Raw genomic sequence first — 26,948 nt, 5'->3', positions numbered from 1 at the left:
GTGTATTTGGACTTCCAGAAGGCATTTGACAAGGTGCCACATAAAAGGTTACTGCTTAAGATAAAAGTTCACGGGGTTAGGGGTAATATATTAGCATGGATAGAGGATTGGCTAACTAACAGAGAACAGAGAGTTGGGATAAATGGTTCATTCTCTGGTTGGCAACCAGTAACTAGTGGGGTGCCGCAGGGATCAGTGCTGGGACCCCAACTATTTACAATCTATATTTACGACTTGGAAGAAGGGACTGAGTGTAACATAGCCAAGTTTACTGATGATACAAAGATGGGAGGAAAAGCAATGTGTGAGGAGGACACACAAAATCTGCAAAAGGACATAACACAGGCTAAGTGAGTGGGCAAAAATTTGGCAAATGGAGTATAATCTTGGAAAGTGTGAGGTCGAGCACTTTGGCAGAAAAAAATCAAAGAGCAAGTAATTATTTAAATGGAGAAAGATTGCAAAGTGCCGCAGGACAGCGGGGCCTGGGGGTACTTGTGCATGAAACACAAAAGGTTAGCATGCAGGTACAGCAAGTGATCAGGAAGTCCAATGGTTTCTTGGTCTTTATTGCAAAGGGGATGGAGTATAAAAGCAGGGAAGTCTTGCTACAGCTATATAAGGTATTGGTGAGGCTACACCTGGAATACTGTGTGCAGTTTTGGTTTCCATATTTACGAAAGGATATACTTGCTTTGGAGGCAGTTCAGAGAAGGTTCACTAGGTTGATTCCGGGGATGAAGGGGTTGACTATTGAGGAAAGGTTGAGTAGGTTGGGCCTTTACTCATTGGAATTCAGAAGAATGAGAGGTGATCTTATGGAAATGTATAAGATTATGAGCGGGCTTGACAAGGTGGATGCAGAGAGGATGTTTCCACTGATGGGGGAGACTAGAACTAGAGGGCATAATCTTAGAATAAGGGGCCGCCCATTTAAAACGGAGATGAGGAGAAATTTCTTCTCGCAGAGGGTTGTAAATCTGTGGAATTCGCTGCCTCAGAGAGCTGTGGAAGCTGGGACATTGAATAAATTTAAGACAGAAATAGACAGTTTCTTAAACGATAAGGGGATAAGGGGTTATGGGGAGCGGGCGGGGAAGTGGAGCTGAGTCCATGATCAGATCAGCCATGATCTTATTGAATGGTGGAGCAGGCTCGAGGGGCCGTATGGCGTACTCCTGTTCCTATTTCTTATGTTCTTATGTTCTTATGTTCCTGTATTATTCCTCGTGATTTTTATCACCTTTCTCCCTACAGGCTATGTAAAGTTCACTTTTTTAACTATCTTATTTATCCATTTCAGGCCATGTTGCTTTAATCAGTGCTCGCTAGTTATTGTTAGGTATTCATCCTACATGATCAGTTGAATGTTCTTAAAGATATTTAATTTGTCCTCAACTGAGGTTTCTTGAGTATTGTCTCACAGTTGATTTATTTAAGATCTTCACTCACTGCTTTTAAGTTTTATACCTGAGTTATAAATTATTTGAGTATTTGTTTGTAAACAAATGGGAAAGAGTATTATTCCACTTCAAAATGATAATGGGGACTATAATTCTGAGATCAAGTAACTGTATAATGAGCACGATTTTGCTAACTTTCCTCAATTGGCCATTTCCATGCTTTATTTTTCATTGGCATAATTTATCTAACCTGAGCAAGCAATACAATGAGTTGCCAGATGGGCCACTTGCACAGATGACAGCAATTTAAGGGACTGCTGCATGAATTTAAAAGGCTGAATGCTCACCTGCTACTAAATTACAAGAAGATGGAGGATTCTGCAGGCCCAGATTTTGTGCTTGAAATCTTTTGTGCTGGATTAAGTGAGAAAAGAAGGGAACCCTGCAAGAGAATTGTTCAAAACTCATAACATTCACCTGTCTTGCAATCTCTTGCTAACAACATCCAGTGGATTAGCTTCATATGAGGAAGAAGATGGCAGAGGAAAGGCTACCCAACAGTTTCCTATATCAATTAGCTGCTGCAGTCGTGCATGGGACAAATTGTTTCTTTCTAACTTGCTACTCTTTTTTTTACTGCTGCTGCATGCAAATCAATCAGACAACTTTGCAGCTCTTTAATGCTTACCGTGCATGCGAATGCTGCACAGGGCACAAGTTCAATCGGCAGTTTACAACTGTAACTGTTGTCACAATGAAATCTTTAAAGGAGTTCTGACTGCAAATCTTTCTAACACAACTCAACTGCATGATGCATGTTCATTTATTCACACCCTAATAGGCAGAAGATGGGCTTTATGTGCTCTTTAAACTTGCAGTATCTGAAGACAACTTCTCTGCTTCTAGAACGAGATGCTGGTAACAGAAAGGACTCGGAGCAGACTTAAACTAGAGGAAGTCACCAAAGTGTCAAGCGTATGACTCCCTCTCAAGAGGCCAAGCTGGATATCATGAACTGTGAGCAAAAAAAGAGTGAAACTGGTGGCCAACCCCAAGCTAAGGTCTAGCATTATCCAGATCTTCTCATGTCACCTCCACTCACTCGTGTCGCCTCCACTTACTCATGCACAATCACACAATCAAGTGCAAATCCATCATGCATAGTATATTGCAATGTAAGCATTGTTTTAAGGGGTCTTTTTCAGCTGCTATAGTTTTCTGTTTTTGTATGTCTGGAAGAACAATCTGCCAGCATTGCTAGAGCAACCCAGTACCTCACAGAGCCTTGTGTCATTCACTCCAACTATTGCAAGCACCAGCAGAGTGACATTCATCCCAGTGGATTCAGTTAGCCAGCTGCAGGAGGTAGAAGCAGGAGAGTAAGAGAGCATACATGAGGAGGAACAAGTGGCGGCAGTAGGGAAAGAGCAGAAACCTGCTGGTTAGAGGGCTAGCTTGGGTTTTTTTCTCAGCTGATTAGGACTTTGGACCTCCCAGAGTATACTTTATAAAAGGAGATTACTATTTTAGCAACATCTTCACACGAACATACAAAATTGACGGACAGGAAAAGACCAGCCTGTCCATCAAGCCTGCCTCACTCTCATGATAGCTTGAACATCATGATTAGACACTTCCCATCTGCCACCCCCACCCCCCAAAACATGTAATCTACCGAGAGGGCCAATTGGGGAAAAACGTACCCTGGAAAATTCCTCTCCAACCCCCTCCGGCAATCCAAGCAGCTCATTTGTGTCTGGCCAAAATATAAAGAAAAATATGCTGCAGATTGTGGCTAAGTGTTTGAAAGAGTCCACTAACTGCATGTTTGCCTTGGCCACAGTCTTCCATGAAACAGGTGGCAACTCCAGGGTCATTTGCAGTGGCATAGGCCCTAAATACAGTTGTAGTATCACTCAGGAATGCTCACGCTGCAAGGCACTTTCATGTCCAGCTTCAAATATACTTTGGGGTTAGATTGAAAGAAACTTGAGGCAGAGATTCATAAACCTCATTGCTGCTCACAGATCTAATACGCAGATCAATGGCCAACAGCAGGGTGTGGCTGCAGTAGACCCAGATGAATCAGCTGTGCCTCAAGACAACATCATTGCCAGTATATCTGGCTACCACCCCATGCAAGTGCCAAAAAGCCAGCAGGACCAGTGGCTTCAGCATCGGCAGTTGTGGCCGAATCAGTTTCAGGCCCATCTCAAACTCTCGAACCAGGGAACTCGGCTCAAGCTTAGGAGACAGAAATTGCACAGGCAGTTCAGATTGATTTGCTTTACAGAGAGGATACTGAATATGTGGAATGCACAGTCCAAGGAGGCAGTGACGGTAGGTGGGAATATTTAAGGGAGAATTAAATATTTGAGGGATTGGGAGATTGAAATGTTTTTTGGACCAGCCATATGGATTGCAGATCATTTTACAGTTCTGTATTTTCCTAAAGTTCCCATAATCAGTCAGAGTTTGTTTCAGAATTTGAGTCTGCTGAGATTGTACTTTGTACCAGTACACTGAAATCAATTGTGATCTATCTTTATACCCAAAGAAAACAAATAGTGAGTGAGTTCAAAATATCAAACATTTACATGGTTCGGCGTTGACCTCTTCTCCGCCCCCTCCCTTTCTGATTCAGAGGGGCCCCTGCAACTGCACCACTCACGGAATGCTTAAGTTAGCCCGAAAGGTAAAGGCTTGTACTACATAAACATAAACAGTCTGGTGAATTTGAAACACGTGAATTGACTTCACTTCTGAGTTGAGTTGAAAGTGTATTGAAGGCAGTTCAAGGCTGATGAAAGTTTTGTCATGACCTACTTTCTTGTCACTCACACAGCAAGAGTTCACTGGGTGGTACAAGAAAAAGGTCTCTAGGTAGAAGGTTGACAGTCTATTCCTGTTATGTTGCTGGATATTGGTGCTGCGCAGCAAGCAGAGTCTGGCACACATGATAAGCGCAGCACTCGGTGCTATGCCTGTAACATTGCTGCCTCAAAACATTTCCTCATCGAAAAGAATCTAAAGAGCATCCGTTGTTTCCAACACAGATGAGTGCATTCCTGAGTGAAACCATGAGTGGTAAGTGAAATGCAAATAATCGACAAAGCGTTAGAGACAGTGGAGGAGTGCAAATATCTGGAAATGGTACAAAGTTGTGAAAATTAACTTTCGAAACAAGTATTTTGTCAGTAGTAACAACACAGACTAATAAACATAGAAACATAGAAAATAGGTGCAGGAGTAAGCCAGCCAGCCCTTCGAACCTGCACCACCATTCAATAAGATCATGGCTGATCATTCCTTCAGCACCCCATTCCTGCTTTCTCTCCATACCCCTTGATCTCTTAAGCCGCAAGGGCTATATCTAACTCCCTCTTGAATATATCCAATGAACTGGCATCAACAACTCTCTGCGATAGGGAATTCCATAGGTTAACAACTCTCTGAGTGAAGAAGTTCCTCCTCATCTCAGTCCTAAATGCCTTACCCCTTATCCGAAGACTATGTCCTCTGGTTCTGGGCTTCCCCAACATCGGGAACATTCTTCCTGCATCTAAGTTTACTTTGAGTACTGCTTTGAGTACTGTTGAGGGGGATGACTCATCAGGGGAGGGCAGCAGCAGCCAAGTTCATGGCACCGTGGCTGGCTCTGTTGCACAGGAGGGCAGGAAAAAGAGTGGGAGAGCGATAGTGATAGGGGATTCAATTGTAAGGGGAATAGATAGGCGTTTCTGCGGCCGCAACCGAGACTCCAGGATGGTATGTTGCCTCCCTGGTGCAAGGGTCTCGGAGCGGGTGCAGGACATTCTGAAAAGGGAGGGAGAATAGCCAGTTGTCGTGGTGCAACATTGGTACCAACGACATAGGTAAAAAACGGGATGAGGTCCTACCAGACGAATTTAAGGAGCTAGGAGCTAAATTAAAAAGAAGGACCTCAAAAGTAGTAATCTCGGGATTGCTATCAGTGCCACGTGCTAGTCAGAGTAGGAATCGCAGGATAGTGCAGATGAATACGTGGCTTGAGCAGTGGTGCAGCAGGGAGGGATTCAAATTCCTGGGGCATTGGAACCGGTTCTGGGGGAGGTGAGACCAGTACAAACCGGACGGTCTGCACCTGGGCAGGACCGGAACCAATGTCCTAGGGGGAGTGTTTGCTAGTGCTGTTGGGGAGGAGTTAAACTAATATGGCAGGGTGATGGGAACCAATGCAGGGAGACAGAAGGAAACAAAATGGAGACAGAAGCAAAAGACAGAAAGGAGATGAGCAAAAGTGGAGGGCAGAGAAACCCAAGGCAAAAAACAAAAAGGGCCAATGTACAGCAAAATTCTAAAGGGTCAAAGTGTAATAAAAAGGCAAGCCTGAAAGCTCGGTGCCTCAATGCGAGGAGTATTCGGAACCCAGGAGAGGGCTCTGAGCTAGTTAGAGTGGGTGAGAGCGCAGATGAACAGGACCCCAAGAAAGAATGCAAAAGGCAGGAGGCAACAGAGCAGAGTAACACTGGGGTAAGTGTAAACCACAAGGTGATAGGAAGGGACAATATGTATGAAGATAAAGGGGCTGCAGGAGGGGTCAAAACTAAAAATCATGGTTTAAAAGCTAGTATTAAAACACTTTACCTAGAATGCACGCAGCATTCGAAATAAAGTAAATGAGTTGATGGCACAAATCATAACAAATGGGTATAATTTGGTGGCCATTACAGAAACGTGGTTGCAGGGTGGCCAAGACTGGGAATTAAACATACAGGGGTATCTGACAATTTGGAAGGATAGACAAGAAGGGAAAGGAGGTGGGGTAGCTCTGTTAATAAAGAATGATATCAGGGCAGTTGTGAGAGATGATATTGGCTCTAATGAACAAAATGTTGAATCATTGTGGGTGGAGATTAGAGATAGTAAGGGGAAAAAGTCACAGGTGGGCGTAGTTTATAGGCCCCCAAATAATAACTTCACAGTGGGGCGGACAATAATCAAGGGAATAATAGAGGCATGTGAAAAAGGAATGGCAGTAATCATGGGGGATTTTAACCTACATATCGATTGGTCAAATCAAATCGCACGGGGTAGCCTGGAGGAGGAATTCATAGAATGCATACGGGATTGTTTCTTAGAACAGTATGTTACAGAACCTACAAGGGAGCAAGCTATCTTAGATCTGGTCCTGTGTAATGAGACAGGAATAACAAACGATCTCCGAGTAAAAGATCCGCTCGGAATGAGTGATCACAGAATGGTTGAATTTGTATTACAGATTGAGGGTGAGGAAGTAGTGTCTCAAACGAGCATACTATGCTTAAACAAAGGGGACTACAGTGGGATGAGGGCAGAGTTGGCTAAAGTAGACTGGGAACAGAGACTAAATGGTGGCACAATTGAGGAACAGTGGAGGACTTTTAAGGAGCTCTTTCAGAGTGCTCAACAAAATTATATTCCAGTGAAAAAGAAGGGTGGTAAGAGAAGGGGTAACCAGCCGTGGATAACCAAGGAAATAAAGGAGAGTATCAAATTAAAAACCAATGCGTATAAGGTGGCCAAGGTTAGTGGGAAACTAGAAGATTGGGAAAATTTTAAACGACAGCAAAGAATGACTAAGAAAGCAATAAAGAAAGGAAAGATAGATTACGAAAGTAAACTTGCGCAAAACATAAAAACAGATAGTAAAAGCTTTTACCGATATATAAAAAGGAAAAGAGTGACTAAAGTAAATGTTGGTCCTTTAGAAGATGAGAAGGGGGATTTAGTAATGGGAAATGGCTGAGACCTTAAACAATTATTTTACTTCGGTCTTCACAGTGGAAGACACAAAAACCATGTCAAAAATTGCTGGTCACGGGAATGTGGGAAGGGAGGACCTTGAGACAATCACTATCACTAGGGAGGTAGTGCTGGACAGGCTAATGGGACTCAAGGTAGACAAGTCCCCTGGTCCTGATGAAATGCATCCCAGGGTATTAAAAGAGATGGCGGAAGTTATAGCAGATGCATTTGTTATAATCTACCAAAATTCTCTGGACTGGATTGGAATGCAGCTAATGTAACGCCTCTGTTTAAAAAAGGGGGCAGACAAAAGGCAGGTAACTATAGGCCGGTTAGTTTAACATCTGTACTGGGGAAAATGCTTGAAGCTATCATTAAGGAAGAAATAGCGGGACATCTAGATAGGAATAGTGCAATCAAGCAGACGCAACATGGATTCATGAAGGGGAAATCATGTTTAACTAATTTACTGGAATTCTTTGAGGATATAACGAGCATGGTGTATAGAGGTGTACCGATGGATGTGGTGTATTTAGATTTCCAAAAGGCATTCGATAAGGTGCCACACAAAAGGTTACTGCAGAAGATAAAGGTACGCGGAGTCAGAGGAAATGTATTCGCATGGATAGAGAATTGGCTGGTTAACAGAAAGCAGAGAGTCGGGATAAATGGGTCCTTTTCAGGTTGGAAATCGGTGGTTAGTGGTGTGCTACAGGGATCGGTGCTGGGACCACAACTGTTTACAATATACATAGATGACCTGGAAGAGGGGACAGAGTGCAGTGTAACAAAATTTGCAGATGACACAAAGATTAGTGGGAAAGTGAGTTGTGTAGAGGACACAGAGAGGCTGCAAAGAGATTTGGATAGGTTAAGCGAATGGGCTAAGGTTTGGAAGATGGAATACAATGTCGGAAAATGTGAGGTCATCCACCTTGGGGGAAAAAAAACAGTAAAAGGGAATATTATTTGAATGGGGAGAAATTACAACATGCTGCGGTGCAGAGGGACCTGGGGGTCCTTGTGCATGAATCCCAAAAAGTTAGTTTGCAGGTGCAGCAGGTAATCAGGAAGGCGAATGGAATGTTGGCCTTCATTGCGAGAGGGATGGAGTACAAAAGCAGGGAGGTCCTGCTGCAACTGTACAGGGTATTGGTGAGGCCGCATCTGGAGTACTGCGTGCGGTTTTGGTCACCTTACTTAAGGAATGATATACTAGCCTTGGAGGGGGTACAGAGACGATTCACTGGGCTGATTCCGGTGATGAGGGGGTTACCTTATGATGATAGATTGAGTAGACTGGGTCTTTACTCGTTGGAGTTCAGAAGGATGAGGGGTGATCTTATAGAAACATTTAAAATAATGAAAGGGATAGTCAAGATAGAGGCAGAGAGGTTGTTTCCACTGGTTGGGGAGACTAGAACTAGGGGGCACAGCCTCAAAATACGGGGGAGCCAATTTAAAACTGAGTTGAGAAGGAATTTCTTCTCCCAGAGGGTTATGAATCTGTGGAATTCTCTGCCCAAGGAAGCAGTTGAGGCTAGCTCATTGAATGTATTCAAATCACAGATCGATAGATTTTTAACCAATAAGGGAATTAAGGGTTATGGGGAGCGAGCGGGTAAGTGGAGCTGAGTCCATGGCCAGATCAGCCATGATCTTTTTGAATGGCGGAGCAGGCTCGAGGGGCTAGATGGCCTACTCCTGTTCCTAATTCTTATGTTCTTATGTTAACCTGTCCAGTCCCATCAAAATTTTATATGTTTCTATGAGATCCCCTCTCATCCTTTTAAACTCCAGTGAATACAGGCCCAGTCGATCCAGTCTCTCCTCATATGTCAGTCCGGCAATCCCGGGAATCAGTCTGGTGAACCTTCGCTGCACTCCCTCAATAGCAAGAACATCCTTCCTCAGATTAGGAGAACAAAACTGAACACAATATTCAAGGTGGGGCCTCACGAAGGCCCTGTACAACTGCAGTAAGACTTCCCTGCTCCTATACTCAAATCCCCTTGCTTTGAAGGCCAACATACCATTTGCCTTCTTCACCGCCTGCTGTACCTGCAAGCCAACCTTCAATGACTGATCAATCATGACACCCAGGTCTCGCTGCTCCTCCCCTTTTCTTAATCTGCCGCCATTCAGATAATATTCTGCCTTCGTGTTTTTGCCCCCAAATTGGATAACCTCACATTTATCCACATTATACTGCATCTGCCATGTATTTTCCCACTCGCCTAACCTGTCCAAATCACCCTGCAGCCTCTTAGCATCCTCCTCACAGTTCACACCGCCACCCAGTTTAGTGTCATCTGCAAACTTGGAGATATTACACTCAATTCCATCATCCAAATCATTAATATATATTGTAAAGAGCTGGGGTCCCAGCACTGAGCCCTGTGGCACTCCACTAGTCACTGCCTGCCATCCTGAAAAGGACCCGTTAATTCCGACTCTCTGCTTCCTGTCTGCCAACCAGTTCTCTATCCACGTCAGTACATTATCCCCAATACCATGTACTTTGATTTTGCACACCAATCTCTTATGTGGGACCTTGTCAAAAGTCTTTTGAAAGTGCAAATACACCACATCCACTGGTTCTCCCCTGTCTACTCTACTAGTTACATCCTCAAAAAATTCCAGAAGATTCGTCAAGCATGATTTCCCCTTCATAAATCCATGCTGACTTGGATCTATCCTATCACTGCTTTCCAAATGTGCTGCTATTCATCCTTAATGATTGATTCCAACATTTTCCCCACTACTTGATGTCAGGCTAACTGGTCTATAGTTACCCGTTTTCTCTCTCCCTCCTTTTTTAAAAAGTGGTGTTACATTAGCAACCCTCCAGTCCATAGGAACTGATCCAGAGTCGATAGACTGTTGGAAAATTATCACCAATGCATCCACTATTTCTCGGGCCACTTCCTTAAGTACTCTGGGATATAGACTATCAGGCCCTAGGGATTTATCGGCTTTCAATCCCGTCAATTTCCCTATCACAATTTCCCGCCTAATAAGGATATCCTTCAGTTCCTCCTTCTCACTAGACCTTCGGACCCCTCCTGCATCGGGAAGGTTAATTGTGTCTTCCTTTGTGAAGGCAGAAGCAAAGTACTTTTTCAATTGGTCTGCCACTTCTTTGTTCCCCGTTATAAATTCATCCGAATCCGACTGCAAGGGACCAACATTTGTCCTCACTAATCTTTTTCTTTTCACATATCTATAGAAGCTTTTGCAGTCATTTTTTATGTTTCCGGCAAGCTTCCTCTCGTACTCTATTTTCCCCTTAATTAAACCCTTTGTCCTCCTCTGCTGTATTCTAAATTTCTCCCAGTCCTCCAGCTTGCTATTTTTTCTGGCTAATTTGTATGCCTCTTCCTTGGATTTAACACTATCCTTAATTTCCCTTATTAGCCACGGTTGAGCCACCTTCCCCGTTTTATTTTTACTCCAGCCAGGGATGTACAATTGCTGAAGTTCATCCATGTGATCTTTAAAGGTTTGCCATTGCCTATCAACCGTCAACCTTTTAAATATAATTTGCCAGTCTAATCTCGCCAATTCGCGCCTCATACCATCAAAGTTACCTTTCCTTAAGTTCAGGACTCTAGTTTCTGAATTAACTTTGTCACTCTCCATCTTAATAAAGAATTCTACCACATTATGGTCACTCTTCCCCAAGGGACCTCGCACAACAAGCTTGTTAATTAGTCCCTTCTCATTACACATCACCCAGTCTAGGATGGCCAGCTCTCTGGTTGGTTCCTTGACATAATGTATGTAAACTGCATGCATTTTGTCTGATCTAATGCTAACGGTACACAGACTATTTGCTATAAAGTGCACACAACCTGCCTATGTTACAAATAAGCGCACAAATGATCTGACATGAATTATATAAACTGTTTTAATGTAAATTATACATTGACAGTAAGATTTATTTTGCTGCGTGATTGCTGCCGTAAGTGTGGTGGGGCGAGCTATCCATCTGCCAGTTGTAGTTAGTGCTCACCCCGTCACATTTTCTGGGGTCAAGTTAATTATGATAATTTTGCAGGGCTCCAGATTTATGTGCGTGCCTGGAAGATTGTCAGTAAAGGGGTGTGAAATGGCTGCTGTTGCAGAAGTCTAGCACCTGCAGCAGCTTAAAGGGCCAGGCAACATTTCAGAATAACAACCAGCCACAGTTTCCACTGAAGAATCAGGAAAGAAATGTACATGAATGACACTTGGATAAATTGAAATGCCCACAGTGTTCATTTAAATTTTGTAAGCATTTGCCTTGCCTAGCAACACTGGACACCTGTTGTAAGTAGGCGTGCCTAACAACCAGCATTGCTGAGGCAATAATGAGGGAAAATAGAACATATGGCATCGCAGTTATTATCAGCATTTAAATACACCCACCCAGGTACATCAGTGTTCATTGGAACTGATTCTCAAAATTTTGTTGAAGTCGAAAATTGGCAGAGATCTGGTGTAACAAATACACAAGCAATTTTCAATTTCTGCATGGCTGAGTACCTGTGTAAATCCAGCAGAGAATGAGAGGAAAGTACTGGCACACATACTGTATAGGACAATAGAAACTGTACACATATGAACTGCACATAGCAGTTTCCAGTGGATTTAGGCAGACAGATTCTCAGGGACTATCTGATATAAATTGCACATTGTATAATGCAAACTGGGGTACACAGACTAATAAGAATTGCACGCAGACCATGTGATCTAATATAAACTATTCACAGACTGAATTAAGTTGGATGTAGTGTGCCAGCAATAAACTGTATAGAGACTGTGATATTATAAGAAACTGCACACGGCATCCTGAACTTTCCTATGCCTGCTGAGATCGTGGTGGGACGGGATTTCTGCCCACCCATGTGAACCTGCTGGAAACTCGTTTCATTTTCCTGGGGGACCTCAATTTATCCATGGTCTTCCCATTCTTAACCGCCATGGAGAGGGGGTATAATGTTTAAAAAGCTGCAGCTACTTTCGGGGCTGAAAGCACAGGAAATTGGAGAAGATGTAGGACTGGCAGAAGAAGGAGCAGCACTAGGGACTTCTGCTGTGGTAAGAGCTCATGATTCTCAGAAGCTTCTGTTGATGTCTTATTGGTTGAGATAAGGGCAATCGAAAAAGGAAGCCAGACTTTATGGAGGGAGTGGTGCAGGCAGTCAATGCCATCTCCACATAGTGCAGAAAAAGGTTTAATGACCTCACGGTATTGGCCAAGGTAGGTAAAGGCACGAGTACATCTTGAAACACTCTGAAATGCATAATTTATTCATACCCTCACTGTGTAACTAAGAGAATAAATATTAGTGAATTATCACAATGCCTCTCACTTCCTCCACACACCTCCATCTCACCATCACAATGAGCCAGCTCCTAGAATCTGAGAGCAAGTGTAGGAGAAAAATACTCCAATGAGAGGTGCTTGTTGCTATATTCCATTTGAAAGCATTATCGTCAAGGAATGGAGAAGCTAAATATAGTGGCCGGAAGTTGCCTTTTTCAATCTGTGTTCTCTTGCAGTGGAAAAGGTGGCTTGAAATCAGAGGCCGCAAACATCCCTGGTGGGGAGGGGGGACAGCTACCCTTAGACCATTGACTGCTCACGAGGAAAAACTCTGCAGCTACTTGACCATCATACAGGAGAGACAGTGGGAGATAGGGAAGTCGCAGATCAGCTGCCAGGCACATGTTGGTAAAAATAGTGATTTTCTGCACTTCTGTGAATACTATCCTGACCTTTTAAGGAAAGTGCAAGGTCACTTTTCACTGTTTATAATCACTACAACTTCCATGATGAGTGTGCCCCACCTTGAAATATTCCAGGTCATTCTCAGCAAGACTGTGAACATCAATCAGAAGAGCAGCCTGGTAACTTCATCTCCACTACTGTAATGCCCGCCTCCCCCGCACCATCATGGCACCTTATGTACTCAAGCACCAACTCAGATACATCCAGTCAGGGGGTGTTTTAGTCAGTCCGAGAGGTCATCACCGGGTGATGCACAGCGCACCAGTGGGCAGGAGGACCTGGGAGTGGAAGATGAGGAGGAATCCGAATCTGACCAGAGGGGTTGAGAAATGCTTGCCTTTGGCTGAGGAACCAGATCTCGAGCTAAGTCATCAAACGGAAAATGATACAGGAGATTAGAACTTGGGTGCAGCCAATGCAGATGGTTTCCATGAATGTGCTGCAGATGATGGATAAGTTGCAAGAGTCCATTACCCACATTTACAACACAATGAAGGAAATTTGCAAGGCCAGTCCAGCATTGAATGTAAGGCAGAGAGAGGATGTGTTAATGCAACCATTGCCTCTGAAAAGGCAGAAACCACTTCTTCCATTGATTCCTTGCGAGATATCCTAACACCCAAGCTCATTAATTCCAAGATTATTCGGTCTGTTTTTTCATCAATTGAGAACCCAAATGAACCATTGCATACACTAGTGAGCTGCAGGGTATGGTAACTGAATATACAGCTGTTCTTTCAGGATTGTGACTCAGTGATTCCCTCCTGGCAGTTTCCTCTGATGCCAGCATGAGGGAACTCTTGCAGGGTCAGGCCACTCTTGCAAGTGAAAATTGGATTAACCAGAAGTCAGTCCTTCGAGAAGACAAGTATCACTTAAGTCCTATAATGCTCCAGCAGAAAAGATTCACCCACAACACTCGATCTCCTGACAGTAAGCACCATGTAGGGTGAAAGGTTAGGAGCTCAAATAAGCAATATTTTGCACAAGGGGCAGACATGGTGGTATGAAGCAAAAGTAGCTCTTGAATTCTGTTATAAGTAATCTAAAAAATTCTCTGTCAAAGAGTGTGATCGTCCATTTTTCTGTTGGAATCTGCTGATCTCTGTTCCTTATGATTATACTGCAAGGGAAGGACATCTCCATGAAGGAGCCAATGACTTATTGTTTTGGGGAATGGTGGTCAGCATTGGCCAATTGTAGGGGCTCCTTCAGGAGATCATGGTCTTGGACATATGCCATGAGTGATATTTATTGAAAGCAATTGTTTATAAATTTGCTACCATCTCTTGTCTTCTTTCTCCTTTTCACCCTTTTCATTCTGATGTGGAAGGACTACCCCATTTTGAATGGCATAGTTGTACAACATGCAGAAGGACATCATATTTCTTGAGACGCTTGCCAGCTGTACTATAAGGTGCTCCCAGACCTTTGAGTTATGCATTCATATGCAAACTTAGTGACTGGCACCACACCAGCTGCACACTAATACAATGAAACCCCTTGCCCTTGATAAGATTGAGAGGGTTGTCATACCTCAAGTACCATCAATGGCACCTGTACCTGGGAGAACCCTACTGGTTTATAAAAGTTGACTACTCGCTTTCTTGGGTGAGCAAGGTCCATAGAGAAGCTGATAAATTAAGATGTCAATCTGAACCACAACAACAATTTGTATTTATATGGCGCCTTTAACGTAGTAAACGCCCAAGGCGTTTCATAGGACTATTATAATTAAAAATTTGACACTGAGCCACATAAGGAGAAATTAGGGCAGATGACCAAAAGCTTGGTCAAAGAGGTAGGTTTTAAGGAGGAGAGGCGGAGAGGTTTAGGCAGGGAATTCCAGAGCTTAGGACCTAGGCATCCAATGGTTGAGCGATTATAATTGAGGATGCTCAAGAGGGCAGAATTAGTGGAGTGCAGATATCTCGGGGGTTGGGGGGAGGAGGGCTGGAGGAGATTAGAGATAGGGAGGGGCAAGGCCATGGAAGGATTTGAAAACCAGGATGAGAATTTTGAAATCGAGGCGTTGCTTAACCGGGAGCCAATGTAGGTCAGCAAGCTTCTTAATTGTGGTGAACAGCAGATTGACTGACATGACTGAGGTCACCTGAGGCTACATGGAAGGACCTGGTTGAGTAAAGATTCTGCAGTACAGAAATTGTTCTCTTTGTTGACCTTGGCTGCAAGTCTGCAACCTGCAGCTGGCACAGTTCCCCAAAGGGAAGTGCAGCCTTCTGTGAAATGTCAAGGTATGGTCTCCGAGGTGGAGATCTACAGCTTGGATATTGACACCTTTTGTGATTCTTCCATCCTCCCCTCCTCATCCTCCTCCTCATAATACAGGAACAAGGATATTCCCTTAGAGAAATCCATTACTTTCCACTGAATGTTTGTAGTACTCTGAAATACTATTGTGTGCCTAAAATGTAAAAAGGTTCAAGAATTGCAATACTGTAAAAGCTTATAGGTTGCCTAAAGCTATGTCCTCCAATCTGTTCCACTGCCTCTGTGAATCCATAAACCTTTACAATACCATCTTTGTAGTGACATTGTTTCCTGGGGGTGGGTTAGGGCAGAAACAGAGGGAACTAGTGGACAACACATAACCACGCCATCTGCTGCCGCTTGATGCAGTCGGGCTGGCTCAGGGCAGGTGATCAAGGTCACTGGCAGGTTCATGAGAGCAAAAACCTGACTGGCAGTTTGTGAGGCGGGCCTGTGGGAAACACCTTGCCACCCCACTTTCCTTCACTTACTGCTGCTAAACTATCTGTAAATGGATGTTTTTACAAGAAAAATTCAGGCCGAGAGTCTTTTTTAATTTGTTCTTGGGAGGTAGCTAACACTGGCAAGGCTGAATTTATTTTCCATCATTAGTTGCCATGAGAAGGCAATGGTGGACCTTCTCCTTTAACAACTGCTGTCTTTCTGCGGATAGTGCTCCAACAATAATGTTAAGTAAGGAATTCCAAGATATTGACCCAGTGATGAAGGTACAGCGATAATGTGTCTAAATCAGGATAGCGTGTGACTTGGAGTGGAACTTGGAGGCGAAGGTGTCCCCATGACACTGCAGTTCTTGTCCTTCTTGATTGTGTTACGCTCCTGTGAAGTACCTTGAGATGTTTTTCTGTGTTAACAGCACGATATAAATGCAAGTTGTTGCTGTATTTTCTCCCATGCCTGGCTACAGGGGCTTGGAAGCAGTGAAAGGCCATCCATTCTGTAACTTCTGACTCTCTTGTATCTCAATCCTTCCAGTAGTAATTCTATGCAACTGGTCAGTGAATTCTACTTTCCTCTGTCTATAAAGTCTATTGTTGAGGCAAACACTTGAGTGAGCTGTGGCCCTGGGCTCCCTTGTGCTACTTCAGAGATGCAAATTGGTTAATAATACAGTTACAAAGTGCTAATCAATACTATTGATTCTGCTGCTCTGGGGCCCTCTGTGTGGGTACTATCACAAACATGTTATCGCAGTTCCATAACACAGTAAAACAGAAAATGTAGTTTGGGGGAGGGGTTAAGGTTCATCATCTTAATCCCTCTACTGTGCTGTAACAAGAATTTTTAGGGCTATAATTGTAGTTTGGACAGGTTCTACAAAAATCAGGGTTAATCCCATTAAAATTGACTGATGTGTGGGATACCCCAGCCTATTTTACAAGAGCATATGGTTTTCTAAAGAAATATATTTATTTTTATGTATCCAATCATGGACTTTGAAAACTTTGTCTATGGAATAACAAAGTAATGATTAAGGGAGTGAATTTCCGTAGGGATTCTCCCCCTTGTCTGCCATAATTTCAGCGGAAGGGTCGGGGAAACATGACTGCTGCTCTCAGTTGTGTTCTATCTTGCATGGCCCGTTTAAGCAGCAGCAAGTTTTATCTCATGTCGCACCAGGCTTCTGTCTCTCCCAAAATACACCCCCCAGTGTTCCAACCACTCAGTGCATATCTACAACTTAACCCCTTCCTCCCCAGTGTAATTCTGGCCACACAGGCTGAATTTGCACAGCCTGCACACCACTGAATATTTACATTTCGGGCAGGTTCACTGCCACTGTGTCATCATTAGGTGTCAGCCTTGGATCAGTCGATAGCACTCTGGGCTCTGAGTTAGAAGGTCATTGGTTCAAATCCCATTCAGCGACTTCAGCACATAATCCAGGCTGGCACTTCAGTGCAGTACTGAGGGAGTGTTGCAATGTCAGAGGTGCTATCTTTGGGATGAGACATTAAACCAAGGCCCCATCTCCGCTCTCGGATGGACATAAAAGTTCCCATGGCATGATTCGCAGAATAGGAGGGAAATTCTCCTGGCTAATATTTATCTCTCAACCAACATCACTAAAGATTTTCTGGAAATCATCTCATTGCTGTTTGTGGACACTTGCTATGCCCAAATTGGCTGCATTTCAACAGTGACTAAACTTCAAAGGTACTTAATTGGCTGTAACTTGTAAGGTGCTTTGGGATGTCCTGAGATCATGAAAGGTGCTATATAAATGCACATTATTTTTTCCTTTTGCTGTACAAGGGCATGAAGAAGTTCCGTACAACCATGCAATTAGTTCCTGGAATTCGTTGGCTGCTATTTCTTACTAATGTCATGGTCGTTAAGTTATTGATCAAAAATATCCAAGATTGTATTTTATGAATGTTAATAGAAATGAAAAATTTGAATCCTTGCCACTATGGAGGAGCTCGTCAATATACGGCTTGGAATTGATTCTGCTGTGAGAAAGGCAGGTTTACCTGTGTTCTTTTTCTGTCTGTTGGAATAATTAGGTACTGATTTTTGTACAATTAGATTCTGCTTTTTTATAATGATTAGTTTCATTATTACGGTTGGCTTTGTTCTGAAAATATATACCTGTTATGATCGATTCTACTGATGCATTAACCGATTTTTAAAACAAATGAAATTCCTAACATTCCCTCGACTTGCATTTGAAACTGCCTGAGGTTCAAATGTCACTGTGAATGGGAGGTCAGAGTATCATAGTAATCCATTTTTTTCATTTGTTAAAGTCCCGACTGCTCCTGTATTGTTTTCCCACTCACCCACCCAAGAAAGGCTGCTTGCTTTTGTTTTTTTGTTTAAACAAAAAAGGTGCGAGAGATGATAATTTTCAGGTATGAAGTATTTTTAACGACAAAGGTGAAAGGTATTTAAAGGAGGTCTGTATCATAGTGTACCAAATGTATGCATGCTTGAGCAGGTGCAGAATAAAAACGCCTGCATTAATTATTCAGTTACTAAACGTGAGCAGTGAATTGCTGAACTTAAGATGCAGCTCAATAAGGAAGAAAGACTTGGATTTCTATAGCGCTTTCACGACCGCCGGACGTCTCAAAGTGCTTTACAACCAAAGAAGTACTTTTGGAGTCTAGTCACTAGTAATGTAGGAAATGCGGCAGCCAATTTGCGCACAAGCAGGCTCCCACAACAGCAATGTGATAATGACCAGATAATTTTTTTTGTTGTTATGTTGATTGAGTGATAAACATTGGCCAGGACACCAGGGATACCACCCCTGCTCTTCTTCGAAGTAGTGCCATGGGATATTTTACATGAGAGCAGGCGGGACTTCGGTTTAACGACAGCACCTCCGACAGTGCAGCACTCCTTCAGCAGTGGAGTGACACCTAGATTTTTGTGCTCGAATCCCCAGAGTGCTATCAAGTTCCCTGGAGTGGGACTTGAACCTACAACCTTCGGACTCAGAGGCAAGTATGCTACCCACTGAGCCACAGCTGACATATACAACAATACATCAAATAGTTTACAGGCCAGGGAAAATTGTTTTGATCAGACTTTCCATAGCATGATTACACCAAGATAAGAATATGAGGAAAGGAAGAGTAGGAAGAAGGTGACAAGAAAAAGAAAGGGAGCCAGGAGACAGGCAAACAAAAGGGAAGTCCCCCAAGGCTAGCTGGTTTGTGATGTGAGGGTTTCGTTGAGGAACAGTGTCACAAGAATAGGTCCAGCCATCAGTGCTGCTCCATCCAACGTCGCTCTACAATTGTTTGTTCTATTACGGACTTGCCTCCCACAACACCTGTTGATCTCCTACTTTGGGAAACACTAATTTATTTTCCCTGATATCCTGGAGGTAGTTTCTGAAGGAACGTAAAAGTTAGTCGAGATGATGTGAATCATGGATCTCTGTAAAATTGTAGTATTGGGATTGGTGGGGGTGGGGGGAAAAGACAATGGGCATAGGAGGGGACAGACATTAGTGGTGGGAAACTTAATGAAAGGGGATCGACAGTTACATCTGTGGCTGAGGCTTGGAGTCTACTACAGTATGTTGCTTTCCAGGTACAAGATTGAAAGACGTCAAGAAGCGTGCAGATAAGCATTTGGGAGATTGGATGAATGGTCATAGTGGTGGTAATCCATGTGGGAACTAATGATGTTGCTTTGCCTGAGGAAAGAGTGTTGTACAGATATATGGGGTGCTGGAAGAAAGGCAAAATCTCAAGACTAGTGTCCTTGGGGATACTATCTGTGCCATATGTAAAGTCAGACAAACAAAGGGAAATAAGGCAACTGAAGGTGTGGTTGGAAGAGAGGTGTAGATGGAAGGGTTTTGAGTTTGTGAGTACTGGATTCAGTTTTGGAACAGGAAGTGATTTAACTCCATTTTAAATTTCCACCTATCCCTTGCCTTTTCACGGTCCAATTCTAGCTTTTCACGTCCTTTCCTGTACTTCTTTCCATCTCCGGGGGTGAGCTCTTCTCCCACAGGCAGGCAGAGCGGGGTAAGCACTACATTGCTTTAATATCCACAAAAAATTTGCAGCAAACATAATTTCTCACAAAGAGCTTTGTACCTCAGCCCAGCAATTGCTAATCCAAGTTATTTATAGATATTGAAATATTCATCTTTATGACTAATGGAGGAAAATGATGCAGAAAGTGTTTTCACATCTTTTTAATATAATTTAAATCGCGTATCTCTTTCAGGCAGGTTATTCCTACTCCTGCCTGTCCTGTCCTAAGAAATGTGCATTTGGCAGTAGGCATTGTCTACTTGGTCTTTCAGAAACCCTTTGATAACGTACCTCACGAGGCTTCACTACAAGATAGAATCTTGCAGTATTAGTAGTGATCTGCTGCAGTGGATTGGGAATTGGCTGAATGCCTGGAGATCGGTTACCTGTGAGGCCTGCAGAGATTGGTATTAGGACCTTTGCTCTTTACTATCCTCATTCATGACCTAGATGTAGTTGCTGGAGGAATGAACAACAACTTTGTGTACGATACCAAGCTATGTGCATGTGTTAGGACTGTAGAGGATGCTTAACCAGTGCAAGTAGATCTGTGTGTTTGGCAAATGATGTTTAACCTAGGGAAGTATAGTGCTATGCAGGTCTAATACTAAATATAAAGACACCCTACAGGGAACAGAATTGAAGCCAGTGGTTAAAAAAAGATCTGGATGTTATAGTGTATCACTCTCCAAAGATTCATGACCAATGCCATGAAGCTATATCTAAACCAAACAGGTTTCCAGATTCTATTCACAAGACAATTCACTACAAAACAATGCATACCATTTTGTCTTTGTTAAAGAACCTGGTTAGGCTTCAATTAGAATACTGTGTCCAGATTTGGCCTCCTTGCATAGTGGAGCATAAACGCCAGCATGGACTGGTTGAGCCGAATGGCCTGTTTCTGTGGTGTATATTCTATGTAATTGTGGCTTTGGAAATGGTCCAGAGGAGGGCCACAAGATTGATTTCCCAGTTTAAAACACATTTTTATCTACCCTGATAGGCTCAAAGAGCTGGGTCTGTATACTTTAGAGAAATGTAGATTCGGGGGCAATTTGATTGAGGTTTATAAAATAATGAAGGGTACTAGGTTGTGTTTACATGGACCAATGATTTCAACTGACTAGGTTAAGGAGGACATCAGGTCACGCTTACAAATTATATAAGGACAGAACTAAGTTGGATGTTAGCTGGTTCTTCTTTTCCCAGAAAATAGTGGATCTGTGGAACAGGTTGCAGGCTTGTAGGGTGAGCGTTGGTTGTGTTCCTTCAAGAGAGAGCTGGACTGGTTTCTGATTGAGATAGAAATCACCTTGCACAAGAGGCAGGTATACTGTAATATAAATCAGGATCAGTATGATATCCTGGAATAGCTTTGATCACCGAAAAGGATCAGAGAGGAATTTTCAAAATTATTTTCCCATAATTGGCCTGGGTTTTTATCTGCATTTTTGCCTCTGCCAGGAGTTTATATAGATCTGGATGCGTGGGGAATGAGTGTATCATGATACATAAGGCACCACAATTATTATGGGACAGGCTAGAAGCGCAATTGTTTTTTTCTCCTGCCCATTTTTTTGTATGTTCGGTTTCCAGTCTCCACCTCATTTTCCTCATCGGAATGCACTGGAAACGGGCAATAATTGGGACATGCTGAAGAGGAAAATTGATTCTATTATCTCTAATAGCTGATGTTTTGCTCCAGTCAAAATTAGGTACTTTCTTGGAATGGGATAGTGTTTGCTCTTATTTACTATGTACATACATGATCTGGACTTGGAAATTGAGAAAACAATATCAAAATGAAATTGTGACAAAGACTATGAAAGACTGTAAGAAACTAGTAGGAGTGACAGATGGGTGGCAGATGCAGTTCAAGGTACAAACATATGATATAATACAGTTTGGAAGAATGGGAAAAGGAAATACACCTTAAATGTTAATATTTTAAATGGAGTAGTGGAGCAGTGAATTCGTGGTGTGTAGCTGCACAGGTCATTAAAGTTGGCAGTGCATGTAGCTAAGACCATAAAAATGGCAAATGGAAACCTTCATTTTGTTTCTAGAGGCATAAAATACAAATGCAATGTTAATATGGAACTTGTACAATATGTTAGTTGTGCTGCATTGAGTTGGAAGTATTGTGTACATTTTTAGGCAGCTTATTGTAGGAAGGATATAAAAGCATACAGATCTACCACTGACAAAAAATGATGGGTTACAGCTATGAAAAGAAATTTGAGATGTTGGGGCCTTATTGACTGGAGCTGAGAAGGTTAAGGGCGACCTGATAGCGGTCTTCAAGCTTGTTATTGGTTAAGGCTATATTAAGACTATATAGTGAAAGACTGCTCCCACTGGTGAGCAGCAGGTAAAGAACGGCACAAACTTAAATAATCACAAAAACAATTCAAGGTGAGGTTAAAAAAATGTATTTGCACAGAGGGTGGTTATAATGTGAAATTCTCTAAATAACCATTGTTTAAGCAGACACAATGAATTTGCTAGCTGCTCAGAAAAGAATATTGACGAGTATGGGGAATTCTGTTGTCAACAAGGTCATCATTTCCTCAAGCAGCAGGCTGGGAGAACAAAAGCGTGCATGTACCTGATGGGGCGAATCATCTATTTCTGTGCTGTAACATTTTGTGATTCTATGATCTTCTGCAGGCTGGTGAGATATTGAAAGAGTCCGGGTATCATTCTGGTAAACCTATGATGCACTCCTATCCAGGCCAATATATCCTTCCGACAGTGTGGTGCCCAAAACTGCTCACTGTACTACCAGAGTTTTGTATAGCTGCAGCAGAACTTCTACCCCTTTGTATTCTAGTCCTCTACATATCAAGACCAGCATTCCATTAGTCTTTTTGATTATTTTCTGTACCTGATAATGACATTTTAATGATCTATGTACCTGGACACCCAAGTCTCTTTGGACTTCCACTGTTTTTAAATTTTCACCATTTAGAAAGTACCCTATTCTATCCTTTTTAAGTCCAAAGTGAATGACTTCACATTTGCCTACATGGAAATCAATTTGCCGCTGTTTTGCCTATTCACTTAATCTATCAATATCTCTTTGTAATTTTATGCTTTCATCTACAATGCCGCCTATCTTTGTGCCATCGTCAAATTTGGATATGTAGTTTTCTATCCCATCATTTAATAAATACAATGAATGGTTGAGGCCCCAACACAGATCCCTACAGGACACCACTAGTCACATCCTTCCAATTAGAGTACTTACCCATTATCCCTACACTCTGTCTCCTGCTGCTCCGCCAATTTCCTAACTAGATCAATAAATTGCCTTCAATTTTGTAGGGTTCAACCTTAGTTAACAGTCTCTTATGTGGAACTTTATCAAATGCCTTCTGGAAGTCCATATAAATACCATCGATAGACATTCACCTGTCCACTACTTTACTCACCTCTTGAAAAGTGTAATCAGGTTTGTCAGGTAGGACCTATCTTTTACAAATCCCTGCTGACTCTCTCTGATCAGGAGAAAATTTTCAAGGTATTCAGTCATCCTATCTTTAACTATAGACTCTGGTAATTTCCCGACAACAGATGTTGGGCTAAATGGTCCAAAATTCCCTATTTTCCCTCTCTCACCATGCTTAATAGGAGAGTGACATTTGCAATTTTCCAATTTAAAGTAACTGTTCTTGAATCAAGAGAACTTTGGAAGATTATAGTTGGGGCATCTGTAATGTGCTCACCTACTTCCTTTAAAACCTTGGGATGGAACCCATCTGATCCTGGGGATGTGTCGCTCTTTAGTGCCATTATTTTCTTCATTACTGTTATTTTGCATACGTTAATTTTATTGATATTAGTTTCCTTGGGATTTCTGGTGTGCTATCCTCTTTACTGTAAATATTATCATTGCCAATATTACCGTTATTAGTTTTCAAGGGGCCAACATTGTTTCTGACCAACCTCTTTTTACTAATATAATTGTAAAAAAAATTGTGTTGATTTTGATAGCCTTGCAAGTTTCTTTTCATACTCCCATTTTGTAGCTCTGGAACCTGGAAAGAATGTGTTTTATCTTGTTAATGAGAATGAATCATAAACTATTCAATTATCCAACTAAGTGGTATGTGGCATATGAAAAGAAGGTGTGTGCCACAGTCATTTTTGTTCAGGTGCCAAAAAGAATATGAAACAAACTATTATCTTGTTTCCATAAAGAAGCCATAGGATCGTAAAAACAGACGTTGTTGCTCTCTATGGCAAATGTTGAAAAACTGAACATTTGTGAATTTTGGATTGCATTTGGATTTGGCAAGAACTTGTGCTACATAATTGTTCAAGAAATTGCCTTCATCCTGAATAATCACTGGCTATTCCTGCATTTAGTGTATTTACATGACACAGTACAGCCTCATGTTATTGCAACAAAGACCACGAAAACTATTTGGACAACTTGGAATGCTGTCCAAGCCCTGGTCAATGCAAATGGGATATTGAACATGACAACCCAAGCTGCAAAGACAGCCTTTAAGTGTACTGCACTGTGCTTCCATTTTGGTCCATGTATTGAAGAGTAACCTGTTAGCACTGTGTATAAAGCTAAATTGGAAGTTGCTACCACCACAACACCAGATTCTAATATTGGTTTATAGATGAGACTGAATTCATATCCCATAATTTGCATGTACACAAATATATATGGTCAATGTTCCTATGTTATTTAATAGCTTTAATTATAGGCTAGAAAATATTTTGGGTGATGACAGGTGAATGTCTAATCTTTTTATTTATTTTAAATGGATTAATGCCTCTGTTAAAATAACAGACATTGGAATATCAACGTGTTCAGCATTCATTCACTGTTATCACCGACAGTAATTTGTGGCCGCATATGTCAAGTATATGTGTGATATATATGTACTTGACAAAGAAATATTAAAATCTGTGCTAAAAGCACTTTCTTCTTTTTATAATTAAATACTTTCAAAATCTATCTTCGGACAATAGGTAAAAAAAGATTAAACCATAATTGTCCAACACTAGGGCTGCTCATATTTAAAAATAATTGATACTTGTCAAAGTGTTAGTGTGCGAAGTTTCATGCTTTTCCCCCACACAAAGTGCTCAGTTTAGCACCGTGTGCCCCAATATTCTGAAGATCCCAGCTTGGGTTTTGTGAGCTCATGTTTATGAATTTGTGTTTTTTTCTCAGGTTACCTACTGTTGACCGTTAAACGCTGACGATTAAATATAAACTATGAATATTTTGATTCGGTCATTTCACCGATAGGTCTTGCAGTCCATACTTTTCACAGTTTCAACAGGTTTGTTATTCGGTGCAACCCATGATTTATTTGACAGAGTGATTGAAATCCAGACTGCATGGTATTACTTCGAAGGGAAGTTGTAAAAACTCTAAGGGGAGTTTATAGCCCATTGTCCTATAAACCATTTTCATTCAGATTTTAGACAGATACAATAAGTTAGTTCAGGGCATTAAGAGCTTGAAAAATATGTTTATTTAAGGAAGTGAAACCAAATGCCCAAGATGTAATACTAATGAAGGGTCTCACATTGGAACAAATGTACAGTACCATGCTTCATACTGAAACACCCCACCATGTGTAGTATGTATAAGTAACAGGAAGATCAAAGATTCCACTTGGTTGCAACTTGATGCCGAGACCTCAGTAATGATTTTGTATTTGAGGTTGGGGGGGTTGAAACCCACCTCTTCCTGTGCAGGTTAAATTCCACTCGTACTTGTCTGGCAAACTTGATTTCACTGGTTTCTCCTCTCTCTTCTCTCCGAAGTTGCCCACGAGTCGTGCTTGTTGGACCAGGTGCTGGAGTTGATCATGAGTGAACGGCAGACCAATGTCAACAGTCTTTTCCTGAACGAGGACTCGGCCAAGCGGACCGCCGCCGATAGCCGCGTCCAGCGCTTGCAAAAGGCGCTGCGGAAGCGAGCTGGCCGCGCCAAGAAAAGTCTCAGCAGCATCAGCCGGCAGGACGTGCAGAGCTTTCTCAAGAAAAATGCATTTGTCCTTTTAACTATCTTTGCGGTCGTACTGGGTAAGGAATTCGGATACGATAGGAACCGGGGAATGCGAATGTTGTGAATAGAAACAATTGGACACAAGTTACTTAAGCAGTCTGACTGAAAAATTAAGACTGTGCCGCTCGATTTAACCAAATAGAATCATTTTGAACAAAAGTTTGTATGCAGTTGCTGTGACCATAAAAACGTCCGAGTCAAATTCCACATAACACATCAGGCATAATAATAGTGGATTGGTTTCCGCAACTTCTGTGATCAATGCATTAGTTCCACATTTCTCAGCCCACCAGTTGCATTCCATGAAATATGTTCCAGCGGCAAAGGAATTTTAAAATATTGCATGGAAGTACCCAATTTTAAAACGTTTTTATGGTTGGGAATTTTTGCACTCGCCAGATGAAGACTGGAATACTAGAAATGTCTTTTCCCCAAAGAATATAAGCCCAAATTCCTTTACCTATCCTTGTAACTTAAATTTCTGATACTTGAAATGACTTTCTTTGTTCAACTCTAGCCTCTAAAGGACAATGCCAGCCTTCTTCTTATTTAGGTAACCACAACTGCACAGAGTGCTCCAGATGGGGATAGAACAATGCCTTATGCAGCAACAAAGGCTTTGATGTGTACTCCATCTTTCTGTTAATGCAATCCAGTTTTACTGTAGCTAAGTATACTGTTGACAATTTCATAGATTTATCCTCGATAACCAGATGCCTTTCCTGATCAGCATGCTATATCACCTTTCTACTTAACACATATTCCATTTTTTTGGTTCCTTGCTCCCATACTTTATTTTCGACTTGTACATTGAACTTGGTCAAGTTACCTAAAAGATGTTGGCTTGAAATTCCTGATCTCCTGCCACAAGGAAACAGCATAACAACTGAAGTGGCCATTTACATCATTTCTCTCTGGGTTCCACTCATCTCCGGCTGAGATTACAATTGGAGACAGGGGAGCCCTTCCAACCCCAACACCACCACCCTTTCCCCTCCCACCCCCAGATTACTCTACACTATTGCTTGATGCAATAGCATAGGGCAATCATTACTTCACATCTAAATATGCAAGTAGTTGACCTGATGGACCAATGTAGAGCAAGTTTTAATTAGTATCGCTACTTTATCTGTACTGATTCCCGAGATGGCAGGACTGATATA

The 26,948-nt window shown here is 42.1% G+C and overlaps 1 protein-coding gene across 4 annotated transcripts in view; it reads left to right on the top strand.

The window, feature by feature from the left end:
• Positions 1-26,948, top strand: part of slc1a6 (solute carrier family 1 member 6) — a 164,142-nt gene that overhangs the window by 73,170 nt on the left and 64,024 nt on the right. For 3 of the 4 annotated variants that reach the window (XM_070859838.1, XM_070859839.1, XM_070859837.1), the window contains one exon: positions 25,542-25,802. In XM_070859838.1, coding sequence (XP_070715939.1) covers positions 25,586-25,802 — 217 coding nt within the window. In that variant the 5' untranslated portion in view covers positions 25,542-25,585. Of the gene's footprint in view, positions 1-2,454; positions 2,579-25,541; positions 25,803-26,948 lie in introns of those variants that run through there. The other variant, XM_070859836.1, reaches the window with a different exon arrangement.

The sequence above is a fragment of the Pristiophorus japonicus genome, chromosome 18, assembly GCF_044704955.1.
Source record: "Pristiophorus japonicus isolate sPriJap1 chromosome 18, sPriJap1.hap1, whole genome shotgun sequence".
Taxonomy (NCBI): domain Eukaryota; kingdom Metazoa; phylum Chordata; class Chondrichthyes; family Pristiophoridae; genus Pristiophorus; species Pristiophorus japonicus.
Note: the sequence above shows the minus strand (reverse complement) of the source record. Positions and strands in the feature narration are given on the sequence as shown.